The sequence below is a fragment of the Rhinichthys klamathensis genome, unplaced genomic scaffold, assembly GCF_029890125.1.
Source record: "Rhinichthys klamathensis goyatoka isolate OS25496 unplaced genomic scaffold, OSU_Roscu_1.1 h1tg000430l_1, whole genome shotgun sequence".
Classification (NCBI taxonomy): Eukaryota; Metazoa; Chordata; class Actinopteri; order Cypriniformes; family Leuciscidae; genus Rhinichthys; species Rhinichthys klamathensis.
Window position 1 is genome coordinate 1,696,491 of NW_026606926.1, and position 18,255 is coordinate 1,714,745.

The following is an 18,255-nucleotide window of genomic DNA, read 5'->3' on the forward strand; positions in this document are numbered from 1 at the left end:
GGGCGAGGCTTCCGACGTCACACTTGGATGGGCGTGGCTTCTGACGTCACACTTGGATGTGGGCCGGGTTGGATATCCACCGCAGGATGCAGCGAGCTGTACTTGACTAAATCCCCCTCTCCCACTCACACACACACCTCCTCCCATTCATTCTGCATGTTAATAATTTTAATAGTAATAACAACAATTATTATTACCACCATAATTACAACATCAAAATTTATACTTTAACCCTCATCCATACTACCTTTATTTATATTCTATTAAAAACCCCTATTTCTCTTAAGAAAGTCATACGAATTCTAGTCTGAACCCTATCACTACTCAATAACCCTTTTAATGTGATGTTCTGAACTCCCATCTCCCTCAGCTTATTCCTCATCATCTCTCTCTGTGCTCCATACCTACTACATCTCAAAATTATATGCTCTACAGACTCCTCTTCCTGGCATCCTTCACACAATCCAGTATTATGTTTCCCTATTAACTTAAGCGTTTTATTTAATAAACAATGTCCCATTCTTAACCTAGAGATCACAATTTCTTCTCTCCTATTTCCACTTCCAACCCTTGTTTCTTTAACTTCCCTTTGAATTTGATATAAGTGTCTCCCTGTCCTCTCTCTATCCCACATTTCTTGCCACTTTTGATTTATTTTCTCCCATATCACACTTTTAACTTCTGCTTTACTAATACTAACTTGCATTTCTATATTTCCTTTTGTTAATGCCCTTTTTGCTAATTGATCAGCCATTTCATTCCCCCTTATCCCTACATGTCCTGGTACCCATATAAACGTTACTTGTCCACCTTGGTTAACTATTCTTGTTACTGACTGAAGTACTTCCCACAGAATATCTTGACGACTTTTGGATTTGAATGACCGAAGACTTGTTAAAACTGCTGATGAATCTGAGCATAACAATACTTTTTCCTGTGCCGTCCTTTCTACCCATCGTAATGCAATTAATATAGCCAACATTTCCACTGTATAAACCCCTAATTGATTAGATGTTTTCCTATTGATTCCTGTTCCTTTATCTGGTATCACCACCCCTAATCCTGTTGCTTCCGTCTCTGGATTCTTAGCTCCATCAGTATAAATCTGTATATATGTATTATATTTTTCCAACAACCGATTATTGAACAGTCTTTCTAAATTAATTTCCTCCTGAGCCTTCCTTTTTTCCTGTAACACAAACCAGTCTACCTCTGGCCAAACTATCTTCCATGGCGCAATCTCTGGATAAACTATCGTGGGACTCATCCTCAAATTATACACTTGTAGTTCCTTGGCTATTTCATTTCCAATCCGTCCAAAATTTTCCTTTAAATTTTTCCCATACTCCCAGCTTTCCTGCAATACTGCCTTAGTGATATGTGAATTATTATGTCCTTTTAAACCAGCCCAATAGTTAGCCATTAACTGTTTCCTCCTTAAATCTAGTGGTAATTCTCCCATTTCTACCTGAATGGCTGCTACAGGAGTTGTTTTGACCGCTCCACAGCATATTCTCAGGGCCTGAGCCTGGATTACATCTAACTTTTTTAACTGAGACTTAGCTGCCGATCCAATTACTACACTTACATAATCTATCACTGATCTTCCCCTCAGACATCTCATCACATTTATCACTTTTTTCCCTTTTTCCTCCATTTTTCTGATATGATCTGCAAATGTCAATCGTGAATCCAAACTTACTCCTAAAAATTTAAAAGTTCCAGTCCTCTCTAAATCTCTTCCATACATTCTTAACTTTATGCCTTCCTGAACTCTTTTCCTAGTAAAAAAGACAGACTGCGTCTTTTCTACAGAAAATCTAAATCCCCAATCAAAACCCCACTCCACAACTTTATCAATTGCTTCCTGTATTTTTCTGACTACATAATCTATATTCCTTCCTCTCTTCCACAACGCCCCGTCATCTGCAAACAAAGACCTTCCAATATCTTCTGGAACTTTTTCAAATATATCATTGATCATAATTATGAAGAGTAATGGGCTTATCACACTCCCTTGTGGTGTACCATTTCCAACTATGTATTGATTTGACATGTCTGTCCCTATCCTCACTTGTATTTTCCATCCAAAAAGAAAATCCTTTACCCAGTTAAATATTTTCCCTCCAACACCCATCTTATTCATTTTGATTAATAACCCCTCCTTCCACATCATGTCGTACGCTTTTTCAATATCAAAAAATACCGCTATTAAAGTCTCTTTATTCGCTTGTGCCTTTCTTATTTCCGTCTCAATTCTTACCACAGAGTCTATTGTGCTTCTTCCCTTCCTAAAACCACTCTGACAACTAGCCAATAATCCTCTTTTTTCTATGGCATGGGTCAGTCTATCTACTATCATCCTTTCCATAATTTTACATAGATTAGAAGTTAAAGCTATCGGTCTGTAACTAGTGGGTTTTGTCGGATCCTTACCAGGTTTTCTTATCGGAATCACTACCGCTTCTTTCCAGGCATTTGGTAATTTTCCTTCCTTCCATACTTTATTATATACCTCAAGCAACTTCAACTTTGATTTTTCTCCCAAATGTTTTAACATGATATAACAAACTTGATCTTTCCCTGGAGATGAAGGTTTTGCTGTTGTTATTGCTCTTACCATCTCTGCCAAAGTAAATGATTCGTCTAATTCATTTTTGGTATCTTCCTTCCTATTTAATGTATGAATATGCTGATTAAACGTAATCAATCTTCTCCTTCTTCCTTCTTCTTCCAAATTTTTTGAACTATGTACCTTTATAAATGATTTTGCCATAATTTCTGCTTTCTCTTTGTTGGAAACTGCTGTTACCTCTTCATATGACATAACTGGGTAATCCCACTGTCTCCTGTCTCCCCCCATCCTTTTAATCATTCTCCAGACTTCTCCCACTGGAGTAGATCTTATCTACTCAAATGAACCATAAAGCTAAAAGGCTGCTACCCACGTCATCAGTGACGTTACCGTAATGACAGTGAAATAACGAACACTTCATATTTTAACTGTTTGTTTATTGAAATATGTAATTGTATGGTCATTACATTATACAGTCCTGATCCGAATAACTTGGAATAGGGAATAAACATTAAACAATTAATATGCCTTCATTGAAAACGTATTGATTCGGATAATATAAATTGCGCGAAATTCCGATTAATTACGGTACTTTCGTTTACAACAAGAAAATCGTGTTCTAAATCAAACATAATAAAACGAATCATTTTATTGTCAATAAAGTGATTCCATTCAGAGAGGAGCTCATTTGGTTATTTCATTAGTTTATTAGCAATTTCCTGGATTTTATTAAACATTTAAAATTCAATTTGTTTGGTCAAGTAGTTGAAGTAGGAATACTTTTTAAAATAAAAGCTATCTTTTACGCAATCCTATGTTACATTTAATTTATTCTACACAATTATCAAACACCTTAAAAAACGGTCACTTTCAGTTAAAATAGTAAAGTAGGGATAATTATTTTTTTAAATTACGTTTTCTATCTTTTATTCACACATGTTTCACTTTATTTATTAATTTTCTTATTTTCCACATTTTTCACAATATGAAATAGCTTTAAACAGTAATAAATAGACTTCAATATTTTAGTATAGTCAAGTGGGGATCATTATTTGTTTAATAGTAAATACAGACCTTAATTAATTAGTGGAGTAGAAAATCATGTTAAACTAATTCGAAACCACAACAATACCGTCTATTAAAATGATAGTTCATCCAAAAATGAAAATTTACTCTCCCTAATGGTGTTCCAAACCTGTATGAGTTTCTTTCTTCTGTTGAACACAAAATATATAAAAGAACAAAGTCAAGCAGTTTGATAGGCTTGGCAGTATTGACTAGCCTGGCTCCGCCCTCCTACGCACTTCCGCTCAATTTTATTTTCCTTCAGTACTACGTCTGGGATTGTGCTGTAGACTTTGGTTTCCAGAAATAATTTTTTTACCGGTCCAATCAGCGAACAGAGGGAGTGGCTGAGAACGATGACGTTGATGTAGCGCGTCAGTTTGAGTTGGAGTTCAGTAATGGCAGCGGAGAAAGACGTGAGAAAATCTATTCGGTCCGTTGTTGCAAAACTGCCGAATATCCAGAAGTTAAAGCCCGAGCAAGATCAATGTTTGCTAAGTGTTGTTGGTGGCCATGATTCGGGAAAAGTTTAATTTTCCAGCTCACTCCGCTAGTGGTGAATGAGTTAGCTAAGGCGAACGATAGGATGCAAAGCCGATAGTTGTTGTCGTCTCTTCTTGTTGCACTAATGGAGGACCAAGTGAGGGAGGCAGAAAGGTTAGGAGTTGGTGCTGGGCAGCTCGGCGTGCACGATGATCACTGTAACGTTACAGCATTTGCGGCAGATCCGAAACGACCGCAGCGGCGTATTGTTAATGATTACACCCAGCTTCGACAGTTGATTGAATACATCACTGTCATTAGTGTCAAATATACATTTAGAATTTAGAATTGTTCCTTGAACTCTTAAATTCGATGAACAAAACATGCAGCTCTCGTTGACAGACATCTTATTCTAAACATAATCCTCTGATCATTCGGACTTGTTTTTTTTTATTGCTTAAAACAATACACAAGTAATAACAGAAAACATTATACAAAAACAAACAAAAAATAATAATAAAAACAAAACAAAAATAAAACAGTAGGGGGATAATATAAAATAAACATGAACAAGTTAAGAGAATTACATGACACTGAAAAAAGGAAAATAATTACAAACAGATAATGTTTTTAAGGCTTTTTTTGTTCTCAGACAACTTAATTGAAAAGAGGTATTTTTAAAATTCTTTCACAAATATAAGAAAGAGAGGTTTAGCATTTAGATATTTAGATTTATGAATATGGAATTCGGACTTGTTCTTTCCAGCCGGTTTCGGCGCATGACATACGTCACGACCACACGTTAGCGATTGGCTATGGCAGATCCTGAGTGACGCTGGGCAGATCCAATAGTTTTGAACTTTAACAGAGAACCCGCCTACAAGGAAGTAAACGTTTCTCAATGGAGCGAGGCCAGACTCTCTGTACAAATGAAATGTACGAGAGTCTGGTAGAACCAGGCTAAGTATTGACTTCCAGAATAGGAAAAAAATACTATGAAAGTCATGCCCACCGTCAACTGTCTGGTTACCGGCTATTTAAGAATATATTATCTTTTGTGTTTAACAGATGAAGTAAACTCATATAAGTTAGCTTTGAAGGAGGTTGAGTAGAAGATGACAACATGTTCACATTTAGGATAAAAAACTTTACCTAATAAAATAAAAAACACTCGTGCATTTTTAAAACATTTCTCATTGATTCATTTTAGTAAAGTCTGTTTTTCACCAATTTAATCAGTCTCCGTAGAGACCGTCAAAAATTGCCAGTGCCGACTATATTTCAAGTCGTCACGGCGGGGTATTGGGTAAAGTTTTCAATTAGCAATAATCGCGCCTCGGATAAACCTCATAGGCTACGATACTGCCACTGCGCAAAGCTGACGTTTTAACTGCCAGAGAGGGCAACTCATCGAACAACACAGGAGTTTCATCAACGGTAAGTGTGTTTACTGTTCCCTATCGCGCGAACAGGGTCGCAGTGGACTGGGATATGTAATCGAAATGCTGCAACAAAAGTAAGTCATAAAAAATATGCGTTTTTATTTACGTTTTGAACAAAAATATAGACTATTGGTTACTCTCGCGCAGTGCATGATGGGATATACAGCAGTTTTTAAGCACACGCGGAATAAAGTGCCTCACATTCTTTACGAACATACGTTTTGACATACATGCACAAGCGTACATAAGTCATTTTTCTCTGCAGTCAGTGGTAGTGCAATGCAGTGATCCCTCGTTTCTTTATCACATTTATAATGTGCAACCTTGCTTTTATTGTCAAAACTGCAAGTGACCACCAGAGGGCGGTATTTACTCTCTTAAAACAATTATTCCCCATTGACTATAACAAAGCTGGCAAAGCTGAGCAAATTTTATAAACAATAGTTAAAAGCGAATTTAACATCAAATTCGCCGGTAAAGTGGGACAAATTGTCCTTCGAGTTGTTGCAGATGATGATCCATTAGCTTGCAATTGGAATTTCATGCCTAACGTTAACTTACCTATATAAAAATGTTGGGTACAATATAAAACCTGGTTGTATGTATCTTCATATCGTGTGATTATTCTAACAATATTATACTGAACGTACGTTATAACACGTTTAAGCAGTTCAGAGCGTTAACTTTTGGTCCATCATCCTCACTAAACATTCGACTTAGCCAGTTGTTCTTAATTATACACAACACAAACATCAAGCAAATTAACATCAACAGTCGTCTGATGTTTACCCGCCTTACTCTTAGATAATCGACGTTTGAGATGCTCTTGCTAAACGCAGTGAGGAAGTTTGAGGAAAGTCGTCTACCGTTTACGTCTGTAATTCCACAGTACACGCACACCACCAGAGGTCGCCACACATGCAGTTTTACCAGTTCACCACCAGAGGCCGCCACACATGCAGTTTTACCAGTTCACCACCAGAGGCCGCCACACATGCAGTTTTACCAGTTCACCACCAGAGGCCGCCACACATGCAGTTTTACCAGTTCACCACCAGAGGCCGCCACACATGCAGTTTTACCAGTTCACCACCAGAGGCCGCCACACATGCAGTTTTACCAGTTCACCACCAGAGGCCGCCACACATGCAGTTTTACCAGTTCACCACCAGAGGCCGCCACACATGCAGTTTTACCAGTTCACCACCAGAGGCCGCCACACATGCAGTTTTACCAGTTCACCACCAGAGGCCGCCACACATGCAGTTTTACTTGTTCACCACCAGAGGTCACCACGAACACTTTAAAGTTTCACCAGCAGGAATCAGCATCACAATCATTCTTACATGCAAGTTTCACCTAATAGTCAGTTGGTCACAGTTTCAGTAACTCTACATGTTCACTGTTTTGCTCTTGATTATTTTCTTGTATCATTTCAGCTTTATTGATAAACTTAATTCATGCATTAGGTTACATTCAAACTAATTGAAATAAAAATCCCAGAGGAAACCAGATGATTTATTGAGCACGTACCATTTATTACAGAACAAATGAAAAACTGTCAAGTTTAATTAAGTGCGAACCATATTGTCATCGTCCATAGTACAATGGTGTGATTATTAGCTACTTAATATGCTCTTTGAAATAACACATTATTTGAAGATCAACAATTATAGAAAACCATCCATTATAGTGTCATAAATGCCTCACGTTGCAACATCATATATGATCAAAGAACAGAAGAGAACATAGAAAAGAGCATGACAAGGACTTAAAGAAAGACAGATGAAAAGTGCTAGCAAGGCCATTTGTCATGTGACAGCCAGATTTGGTCCACCCTCGGGGGTGAGGAACTGCACTTTGGGCACGGCGAGTGCCGAATTGTTGCGGCGCATGGAGTTGCCCTTGCGCATGGAGTTGTTCCGCCGCATGGAGTTCCTCTTGCGCAAGGAGTTCTGGTGCGACAGCTCGCTCTTCTGGAGCGTCTGGATCAGGATGGAGGGCTTCTCGTCCAGCTCGCGGGCGCTGCACTGCGGCGTGGCCACTTTGACCGTGTTCCCGAACTTCGAGTAGTCCACCGAGTACACGCCCTCTTCCTCGGTCACTATAGGCAAGAAGCGGTGGCCCCACTGGATCTCCTCGGTCACGTACGAGGTGCGAGCCTGAGTGGTGATGCCCGTGGTTTCCACAACACCTTCCAGGATTACGATGACCTCCAGGTCGCTACACTGAAGCTCCATCGCTGAGAGATCGTACAGGGGACTGTCCTTATCGATGACGTGACAGATGATGAGAGGCGCTAACAGGAAGATGCTGTTGCTGGCCACCACGCTCTCGGTCTGGACGTCGATCTGGTGGATGGGTATGATCTCGCCCTCCGGCGTGGTGGTCTTTCGGACCACCTGGAGGCGCACGGCGGCATTGATGATCATGCTTTTGCGCAGGTCTCCCACCCGGATCATGAAGCACAGGCGGTTGTTGCGTACGGCGATGACGGCATACCGGCTGAAGATGAGGGTCTCGGCGCGCCGGTGGGACTGGGCCGTCTTCATGAAGATGCAGCCCAGCATGACGGCGTTTATTATCAGGCCGATGATGTTCTGTAATATGAGCATGGTGATGGCTGCCGTACACTGCTCCGTTATCATACGCCCTCCGAAACCTATCGTCACCTGCACCTCGATGGAGAAGAGGAAGGCAGAGGTGAAAGAGCTGGAAAAGATGAAGAGGAGTCACAGTTTAGGCTCCTAAAATGATTCAAATACGTTTCTATCTACATAGAACAAAACAACCTATAGTCATTTTTTTCTCTAACAATACCGTCCAATATCAGCACAACACACATCAATTGTCAATTTGAAATTTTGATTATTATTTTTGAATGTGTTTCTTTTTTTATAACTACATAATTTGACAAAGGAAATAAAGAATGACTGTCTAAACGTTGTAGTAGTAATATGTGTATATGTATGTATATATATATATATATATATATATATATATATATATATATATACATACATAATACATAGATTTAATAAACAGATGTATCTCAGTTTTATATTTTCAAAAACTTTCAAAAATGTATAAATGTAATAACATTTATGCAAGAATGAAGAAGAACGATTTCTTATATAATTCTTTATTCTTTTCATATTTCCTTTTCAACAAGATCTGCTTTATGCTGTACTTTTAAACTTTTAAACTTACTGCATTTACTAGAATGAACTTACAATACATCTGATTCCAGTCGTAAGTTTGCCATGATAAATCTGATAAGAGTTTTGATACATAGACATGTTTGGAAAGTCTGAACATCATTATAGTCTCCATCTGCACACACGTCAAGTCAGACTCTTCTGATGTCTGTCACTTAACATCATTTTGCCATTGACCAAAATGACTTGAGCACACTTACTTGACATTGGTGACACATTGGTCTACGACAGGTTTACTGTTTGTGTTCAGATCCCCGTGCGCAAACGCCACCAGCCACCAACCCATAGCGAACAGCAGCCAGCTGCACAGGAACGTCATGGTGAAAATAACCAGCGTGAAACGCCATTTGAGATCCACCAGAGTAGTGAAGACGTCCTGCAGGAATCTGCCCTGCTCGCGGATGTTCTTGTGGGCCAGGTTACACGCGCCACTCTTGGCGATGAAGCGCGCTTTGTTCACCCGGTCCCTGAACACGGGCTTGCGGGGAATCCGCGAGACGAGCGCCGGTAGCGCGAACTCCTCAGGAATGATGCTTTTACGCGGCAACATTATTTGGGCATGTCACTGCAGACGCTCAGGAATAAAGCCTCTCCAACGACTGTCAAACGCGCAGTTCCAGTTTAATAACCATCCTGCCCTCTAACTCTACTGAAGTAGCACAAACTAAAGTAAAGACCGTTTTTACGTCTATCAGTGTTCTTGTGTGAGTTCATACAATAAACTACATAAAGAGCAGAACACACCTCATGTACCGCTAAAAGTCTTCAAAAAAGTATCTTTATGATGATTGTGCAGCGCTCTTGACGCACATGGGCGGTACATGATGACTGTCCTGCTGCCTCCGAGAAACATTCACTCTGCAGAGGAGAGTCTTTTAAAACTTCTTTAAAAGATTGCATTATTTATATCCGCCCTTATTGTATAGACTGGAAAAAAGGAATATACTAAATCATACAAATCGAAGTAAAACGGAGTTCATACAGTAGGCCTAATAACATATTAACAAATATGATATAGGCCTATGCCAGTCACAAAATAATTGCAGGTCAGGACATTTAAAAAATGTGTAAATTTGTACAATTTGAATGTGTGTATCTACATAGTTCTGCAATGTGATGTAATGTTATTGTAAGAATGCAAGGGGTTTCAAACTGGGGCCCGGAGACTCCTAGAGGGCCGCAAGAGGGCGCTAGAGAGCAAATATATTTTACTTAATAAAAATATATATATTTTACCTTAAACTTTTAAACTTTTGTTTTAGGGTTAACAACTCGACACACATTTACTGAAATTCTTATTATTGTTTTATTCTGCTTTTCTGAGGACAGGTCGAAAACCATCAGATTAATCTTGAATGTGTTATACTGAAAGCCCTAGTAGAAAGCCCTTTTAACAGTAAGAAATAATAATAATAATAAAAATAATTATAAACAAATGCACATAGTTTGCAAAAATAATGATAATATTTTCTTCTATGAGACGCGCATCTTTTTAAGAATAGTTGAATCTGTCTATCTATAGTTTTCTTTGGCTTCAGTGCGTTTTCACAATTTAAAAGGCAGTTATTTAAATGTTATATTTAGCCTTTATTATGTTTCTCACACATTATACATGGGTTTCTGTATATAAGAATATATAGCTGCCTATATAATAAGAATGGGGCAAGATACCATATTTAGGAGCCTTTGGCATCAAAACGGAAAGTTCAATGAAATAGCGAAAATGTGAACAGAAGGGGGCGCTGTGTAGCAAACGATTTTCCTCTAAACAAGGGACTGAAAGGTAATACAAGATCTTTATGTGTGAGGGATAGGGTTGGGTATCGTTTGGGTTTTATCCGATTCCAGTACCTACTCGGTATTTTTTAAACGGTTCCGGTGCTTAAACGGTTCTTAAATCGGTACTTAAGAAAATGAAACCGCACACACTTTATCAAAAAATAATACCCTTTAATTTACAGGGCCAAACTGGACACAATATTAACTTAAATCTTTAAACAATATAAATACAAGTAACATATGGTAATAATAAAACCAATATAAAATAAAAATTCATATTTACATAATATCAAATGAAACAATATTGTATCAAACAATGTAATAATACTGGAGATTAATAGAGATTACTAGCAGGCAGAGCTGCCAACTCTCACGCATTGACCGTGAGACTCACGCAAATGACCCTTTTCACACAGAAAAATCGCGGACAAAGAGGACACGGACAGACAAGACCGAGAAGGTTACTTTTGATATGGAACAAATCCACAGCTGTCAGATTCTGTCAATATTTTTACGAGATTCACACAATAAATAACGTTTTGGCTCTTTGAAATGTGACAGATCGCTGTAGCGCGTCAGTTCAAACGGCACGTGATACAGCAGCCTACTTAGCTACGCAGCGTTGAGTGAACCTATGAAAGAGAACATCTCTGGTTACTGGTGTAACATATCTCTCAATAGGGAACGAGACGCTGCCAAGCTCCTCGCGCTGCCGACCAGCTTCCTTTTTCGGCAAAGAAATCTGAGGAGCAGATGGCGCGCGCGCGCCAACATAGTATGACGACGTAAGTGCGTCGATGCGGCGCCCGCGCCATCAGCCAATGAATTGGCTTGATTCTATATGGGATTCAGACTATCGGCACACCCAGAGGGCGTTCTGACACGTAATTTTACACGTGAAATGCAGCCAAACCTTGCGAGAAAGAGCGCGCTTGCGAGACAGAAGAGACTGTGCTCCAAACTGTGTAGCACACGCACGGCGGAGAGAGAGAGAGAGCGAGAGACCTTTTGTGTGTGCGTGTGTGCCTAATGAAGTTAGGCACCGAAATCAGGCACCGAAATTTTCGTTCTTATTCGGTCTGGTTACTACCGTTTACGTCGGAACCGGTTCCCTATTGGCACCGAGTTTCGGTACCCAACCCTAGTGAGGGATCTCATTAGTTTAATAATAAATCAATTTAATTATTTACATGTAGGCTTTTCAGTATGACCATCTATTGCTTGTTTGTAAAATTGAGCACCATGAACGTTAACTATTTTTGTAGGCCTATATGTTCCTTTTTACATTTTTGCTATTTGATGAATAGTTTTCTGTTTAGTAATTGTTTTACATTTTGCTTAAAAGTATGCAATGGCACTCAATAGAGATAAGTAAACACACAAAGCAAATTTTATTTTCATTTCATGTGTAAAAAAAGAAGTTAGGCACACATTATAATGCAGTTAAATGCTTATGGTACAAAAGCCATTTTAATTACATATGTACATTTAAAGCATTCCATCATCATGACTAGCATGCAAATACCTGAAATTGCAATAAACTTAGAGTGTTTTTGATATAACAGACTGAAATGTGTTGCTGTTGGCTTCGCAGTGAAGTTTGACGTGGTGTTTACACATCACCGGATTGTGTAAAGCGTGTCAGCTGCTGTTTTACGCACATGGTTGGATTCACAAGATACTGAAATATCACTGCTGAAGTGTGACATCACAGCTCACCGCAAATATTCATCAAATCACTGGCCCTGACAGTTAGTGTGCAATGAACGGAAAGATTTCCCACAGTGGTTACAGCAAACACAGCAATGCATCATTTCACTGCTGGGACAAAGAGTCACTTGCAGGCTGTTGTTTAGATCATCTTTGGCTGTGACTTCCAGAAAGCAGAGCGTTCAAATAAAGAAAGCTGAAGGTTAAAAGGCAAAAGTAATGTGAGGGTAGAGACTGGCACTCCATTAAAGGGAGATGAGGGAAACAAATGACGGTGTGTGTGTGTGTGTGTACAATATATCGCTTGGCTGTACAGAGACTGCAGGCTCATTTTGACATCCTCATAATAAAACGTTAGGAGAGAAAAATCACATTTGAAATGATATTTGAACTTTTAGTGTAGGCCTACTTGAAAAAGTGTAGGCCTATATATCTTAAAACGACAATGTACCTTTTATAGTGTGTGTTTTTAAATTGGGTTATAGGGTGAGCCTCATGAGAAAAATGGCCAAATCATAATTTCACATCAATATGTATTGCATGAAGTAAAAGCACAAGTGTCCTAAAAATTACATTTTAATTTTAAAATCATAAAAATCATATTTCAAATAAAAGTGGAATGGTCCATATTTTTTCATTGAATTTAATTTGAAAAATGACCTGCGCATTTCTTGATAGTTTTCATGAAATTCACCCTATTTGTCTTTTTGTTTAGGAGCAAATGTTTAAAATGTTAAAACCCCTGAAAATAAACTTTTGGTTAAGTAATTTGCATAAAAGGAATACACTAAATATAAAATATGATCAGTTTTGTATATAGGGTGTGAATATCACATTAGGGTTGATCTGGTGGACATTGCAGGACTCCCAAGAAAGTGAGGGCTCGCGATTCTCTCAAGAGTGCTTTGGGGAGCCAGCTATATTTGTCCTCCTTCCCTTAAATCTGTATCAGCAATGCACTTCAGACAGACAGACAAGAGCGTCAGGCCTCAACAGGACAGACATGCTCTGTACAGTGTTTGTACTAATCAAAACACAGTAGATAAATACTTATTGCTTAAACATTTCAGAGTACACACATCATTACTTAGAAAAAGACCGGTAAGGTAACAAAATGCTAAAAAAAGAGTCCAATATACTGTGATAGGGATTCATATAAAAAGATAACAGTTCAGAGTCCGTGTGAAGTTGAGTCCTTTCCGATGCCTGCGCGGCTGCGCCAATGCATTGGCAAAACAATGGCTGCTATTTTTGTTTATAAGGCCAAATGTGGTATAAACTGATGTGGTGATGGAGATGAGTGGATCTACATGTCGGCTTTGACAAAGGATGCAAACAAGCTGTCCTCTTGTTCCATGAGAATCTCTGGTTTTCCGTACTCCATGATGCTTCCCCTTTTCATCACAATAACTAGATCAGCCGTCAGGATAGTGTGGACACGATGCTGTGGAAAACAGGCACACTCAAGCAGATGTGTGCAAATGCATTTTGATTAAAACAACACCTTAGCTGTTGAAATTACGTTTAACTTATCCATTTTTGTTGCTCAAGTCACTGCAGGTTTCTGTAATCAGAGTAAAACATCAAGCTAAAAAAGCATCCCGACTTAATATATATATATTTTTTTATTATTTACAGACCCTGCTGTTAATAAGCCAGAGTGTTTTCTTAGGAGACCTATTTCATTGATATCTCTCAGGTGAGAGAATTTTATGTAATTTTCCCCCAAAAAAGGCTTGCATCTTATCTTTATTGTGGCTATTTATACTTTAAAAAAATATTTTTCATACCACAAGACTGTGTTGTAAGTGAACAGCAAAAGAGCTAAAAGGTTACTAAATATTGTGAAAAATAAATGACGACAAAATTACAATCTACACACTTTCATATACATTTTAACTTAAATTTAACCTTCATGTTAAAAAAATGCTAGTCAAATACTAGTCTGTCACATCTGTTTTAGGTTTTATTTCATGTTCATGTTTTCATGTCTTTTATTTTGAAATTCATCATAGTTGTGTTTCTTGTCATGTGATTCCCTGCTCCCTCATGTGTCTTGTTCTCATTGGTTTATGGTCTTGTCATGTGGTAGTTGTGTCTTTCCATTGGTTCATTGTCCTGATTGCTTTACAGTGTGTCTTGTTCGTCATTAGTCCATATAGACTTTATGACATCTTTAGAATTGTGTCTTTGAAATTCCGTTTTTGGGGTAACTGTATAATTCTATGGCATTGCTGTCGAAGAGTAATTGGCTGGTGAAGAGGATTTACTAGTAGAGTTAACTAGAGTCATGAGCATTGTAATGTTTAAAGTAGATGTCATAACAAATGTCAGTAGACTGGGAAGATTTTAAAACTCGCGGTTCATTCATAAATCCTTAAGATTTTACCTTCATGCTGTGGAAAATTGCTGTAACATTAAGTACCCAGCAGTAGCATTGCTACGTCTACTTTAGGCTACACGTTCCAGAAAGCTAGACAACAGACTATGGAAACAAGACACATGAGGTAAAAGGAACCAATCGGGACATGACATGTGAAGCAAAGGAAGCACATGAATATAATACATTTCAAATAAAAGTCATGAAAGTTTGAACATTGTTGTGATGTGACATAGTCAACCTGCTTTAGAATAGGGTTAGTGGCTGTGAGCTAAAATGTTCTAATAGGGCGCACACATAGGAAGCTCTTGGTTACCAACCAATGAACCAGTGCGTAGGTGCCAAGGGGGCGGAGCCTAATCACGGTTACTTGTGCGTCCGGACTAAGATGCTGAAGAGGCTGTCCTCCTGCGCCAAGAGGTTAGGAGCGCTGTCGCACTCTACCAGAATCCCAGAGGAAAACACCAGCACCTGCTCCGCCTCCAAGATGGAGGAAACCAGGTGCTGTGTCAGAGGAAGAGAGATGGGTGGACAAAGGAGAAGAAAGAGAGGGAAAAGGGGATGAGGGTGAGGAGAAGAAAATGTGAGGAAAGCGTAGCAAAAACAGCAGCAGAGAAGATCATGCATTTATTCAAAGCTCAATGTCGTTCTGTGGCACTTTAAAAACACTTTTTGCATTTTTTTACTGGATGCATTTTAAGTGACACAAACAGAGGCAGAAATACTTGTTTGTGTATCTGTGGCTCTGAATGACAGTTTAAAGTACAAATGTCAGACTACAGTGGCTGCAGGCTTATACTTATGATGCAATATGTTAATAGCAAGAGATTGATAGTAAACTGATTGTTAGAAGTAGAAGTCGAGACCAGAGAAAGGAGTTAATATGTCAAAGCCTGGCAAGCATTAACAGTCCTTATCCCTTTAAAGGTGTATTTCTGTATTGTTTTGAATATTTCTGTGTTTTCATATAGACCAGAAAACACCCCCCCCCCCCCCCCAAAAAAAAAAACAGGTTGATAAAGGGTAACTTACCGCTATGGTGACAACTGTCCGATCAGCAAATGCAGTCATCACCACTTTCTGAAGAATATTTTCCTGTTGAATTAGCCACAAAATAATTTTTAGTACCAAAAATGTGTTTTTTCAACGATATTCATGGATTCAAAATGTCTTAGAGTCAAGATGAAATCAAAATTGACCTTATTTACTTTGATACAATCCAATCAACTCACAATATTGTACTTGTGTTGAGATTTAAAAAAAAAATTATATATATATATATATATATATATATATAAATCCAAGTTAAACAAAACTCTATGGGGCGGTTTCCCAGATAGAGATTAAGCCTAGTCCTAGACTAAAATGGCCCTTTAAACCAGATTAACAGAAATCTGCTTTCTCTGTCATGGTTTTAAATAGTCCTAGATTTAGTTTAGTCCAGAGTTTAATAAACTGATTTCCTGGAGGAAGACTAGAGTTACTCCAGGACTAAATTGAGGCTTAAATTAAACCTACCAGGAGGCAGGTTTAACTTTAGATGAACTGTTTTAAAGAAGACGCATGGATTACTTGGACACACACGCACGCACACTAATATATCATTTAAACATTTAATTTGGTTTTAAAACCATTGTATCGGGTTTCTAGTTCAAATGTGATTGGTTCATGTTAAACTAACTCGAAATGGACGCTCTTTGACTTCACTTGATGTTTTCATTTTGAAAGATGTTTCAATCTAATAACTTGGGCTGCGTTCCAGTCCACTTTTAGACACGCACTTGCGAACTTCCCTAAGCACTTCCCCTCGGGGTAATCCCTGCCGCCATTTTGAAGTGCGTTCCACTTCGTGAAGTGGACGAGGGAAGATTTTTTTTTTTTTTTAATTTTGACCGAGGGAGCGAGTCTACTTCATATGTACACTTCAGGCAGCTCCTTAAACCACAATGCAACACGATTGTGACATCAACGCATATTGCGTTTAATTTACCCCACCACAAACAACTCTATGATATATTAATTATAAAAAAATAAAATAATTTGCAACGTAAGCAATGACGTACATCCGAGTGAACGAGGCGGAGGGAAGTTAGCGAGTGACGGGCATGACAATTTTGGACTGGAACGCAGCCCCAGTCATACAGGACTTTCACTTCCCATCATGCTTTGCACAGGGCTGAATTGGGAGAGTAAAATTTGAAATAAAGGGATATTTTATGCATTTTTTTTAGCAAGATTAGAAAACGGAGAGACTTATTAATGTTTAATGTTCTATTATGTTGGTATTTAAAAGTTTCTGTAATGTTAGTATTTTTGGGGGTTACCATTGTGGTGAAGTGTTGAGCCTGTGCTTGGATGAAGGACCTGCTACCAATGATTCTGATAATATTAATAATAAAGCAAAAACAATGGTAGTACTCTAGTTGAAATCAGTATTGCTTCTAGACTGCCAACACTGAACACCAGATGTATAAAGAAAAGTTAGAGTAAGTTTGTTATGTAAATCACAGGAATTAACAAGAAGCATTAATCATAGAGTTATTTGAATAATTCATTTTAAATCAAAACCATTCATTGTTAATGAACACCATTGACTCTGGTTGTACATCGTTGATTTTATATACCGTATATATATATATATATAGGAATAAAAGAAAGAAATGCTAGGAAATCTGTTTGTAATGATTATATATATATATATATATATATATATATAATGATTATATTTATATATATATATATATAAAAGTATATATATTAAGTAAAAATTATATATATATATTAAGTAAAAACAATAGCACTGACATATTTTAAGATATGTCAGTGCAAGTTCTTTCATTTAAAACGCCTCAAACATGCATTTTAGTCTGGGACTAGGCTTAACCCTTGTCTGTGAAACCGGGGGACAATTTTATAATTATGATGTAGTATATAATATAATTATGATTTATTAAAGCATGATTTTTTTCTTGTGTGGCAGAAACAGGCTTCCATAGATGTGGTTGTACCGTGGCCATGTCTATAGAAGCTGTCGCCTCGTCCATAATTAGGATGCTGCTTTTGCGAACAAAGGCCCGGGCAAGACAGAAAAGCTGTCTCTGTCCCACGCTGAAGTTCTCCCCTCCTTCTGTTACCACAGCATCTGGGAGAAGACATACAGATAGCATGATGCTTTACAGCTGTTTAGATTGACAAAATATCACTTTTCACTGAATAAAACTAAATGAAAAGGTCAGAATACTCCAGCTTTTCAATTTAACGAATTTCCAGTCAGCGTCAAAATTACGAGGTGACTGACATTATGATGTCAACCAATCCTGATAAGCATTGAACAGTTGGAAAGTATCATTCTTACCCAATCCTCCTGGGAGTGCTTTCACCATGTTCTTTAACTGGGCGATTTCAAGCGCTTCCCAAAGCCTGTCATCACTGCAAGTGCACTCGGGGTCAAGATTTAACCTAAAAATGCACATATGCACACATTCACATTTAGTTAACTCAAAATGAAATGAAAACTATCATCATATATTCATCCTCAGTAGCGGTTCGTTTTTACGTTTCGTTACTGAATGAACCCATGTTTTTGAATCGTTCTAATGAATG

General features: G+C 38.2%; 2 protein-coding genes and 1 non-coding gene across 8 annotated transcripts in view; all 3 read right to left on the reverse strand.

Moving 5' to 3' along the window:
• Positions 1-5,362: 5,362 nt before the first annotated feature.
• On the reverse strand, positions 5,363-5,503 carry LOC130071173 (U4 spliceosomal RNA). The gene has a single exon (XR_008803974.1). It is a non-coding gene; the product is annotated as a U4 spliceosomal RNA (small nuclear RNA).
• A 1,713-nt stretch (positions 5,504-7,216) lies between these two features.
• kcnj8 (potassium inwardly rectifying channel subfamily J member 8) lies at positions 7,217-9,426 on the reverse strand. The gene is made up of 2 exons (XM_056235773.1): positions 8,984-9,426; positions 7,217-8,277 (listed from the first exon to the last, which is right to left on the reverse strand). The coding sequence occupies exons 1-2, from the start codon at positions 9,331-9,333 to the stop codon at positions 7,377-7,379; spliced, it is 1,251 nt and encodes a 416-aa protein (XP_056091748.1). The 5' UTR covers positions 9,334-9,426; the 3' UTR covers positions 7,217-7,376.
• Positions 9,427-13,530: 4,104 nt separating this feature from the next.
• The window catches only part of abcc9 (ATP-binding cassette, sub-family C (CFTR/MRP), member 9), a 36,032-nt gene continuing 31,307 nt past the window's right edge, over positions 13,531-18,255 (reverse strand). For 3 of the 6 annotated variants that reach the window (XM_056235728.1, XM_056235727.1, XM_056235723.1), the window contains 5 exons: positions 18,008-18,111; positions 17,661-17,794; positions 15,685-15,747; positions 14,973-15,156; positions 13,627-13,716 (listed from right to left, as the gene is read on the reverse strand). In XM_056235728.1, the coding sequence (XP_056091703.1) occupies positions 15,019-15,156; positions 15,685-15,747; positions 17,661-17,794; positions 18,008-18,111 (439 nt within the window). In that variant the 3' untranslated portion in view covers positions 13,627-13,716; positions 14,973-15,018. Of the gene's footprint in view, positions 13,717-14,972; positions 15,157-15,684; positions 15,748-17,660; positions 17,795-18,007; positions 18,112-18,255 lie in introns of all 6 variants that reach the window. The other 3 variants (XM_056235725.1, XM_056235726.1, XM_056235724.1) reach the window with 1 other exon arrangement.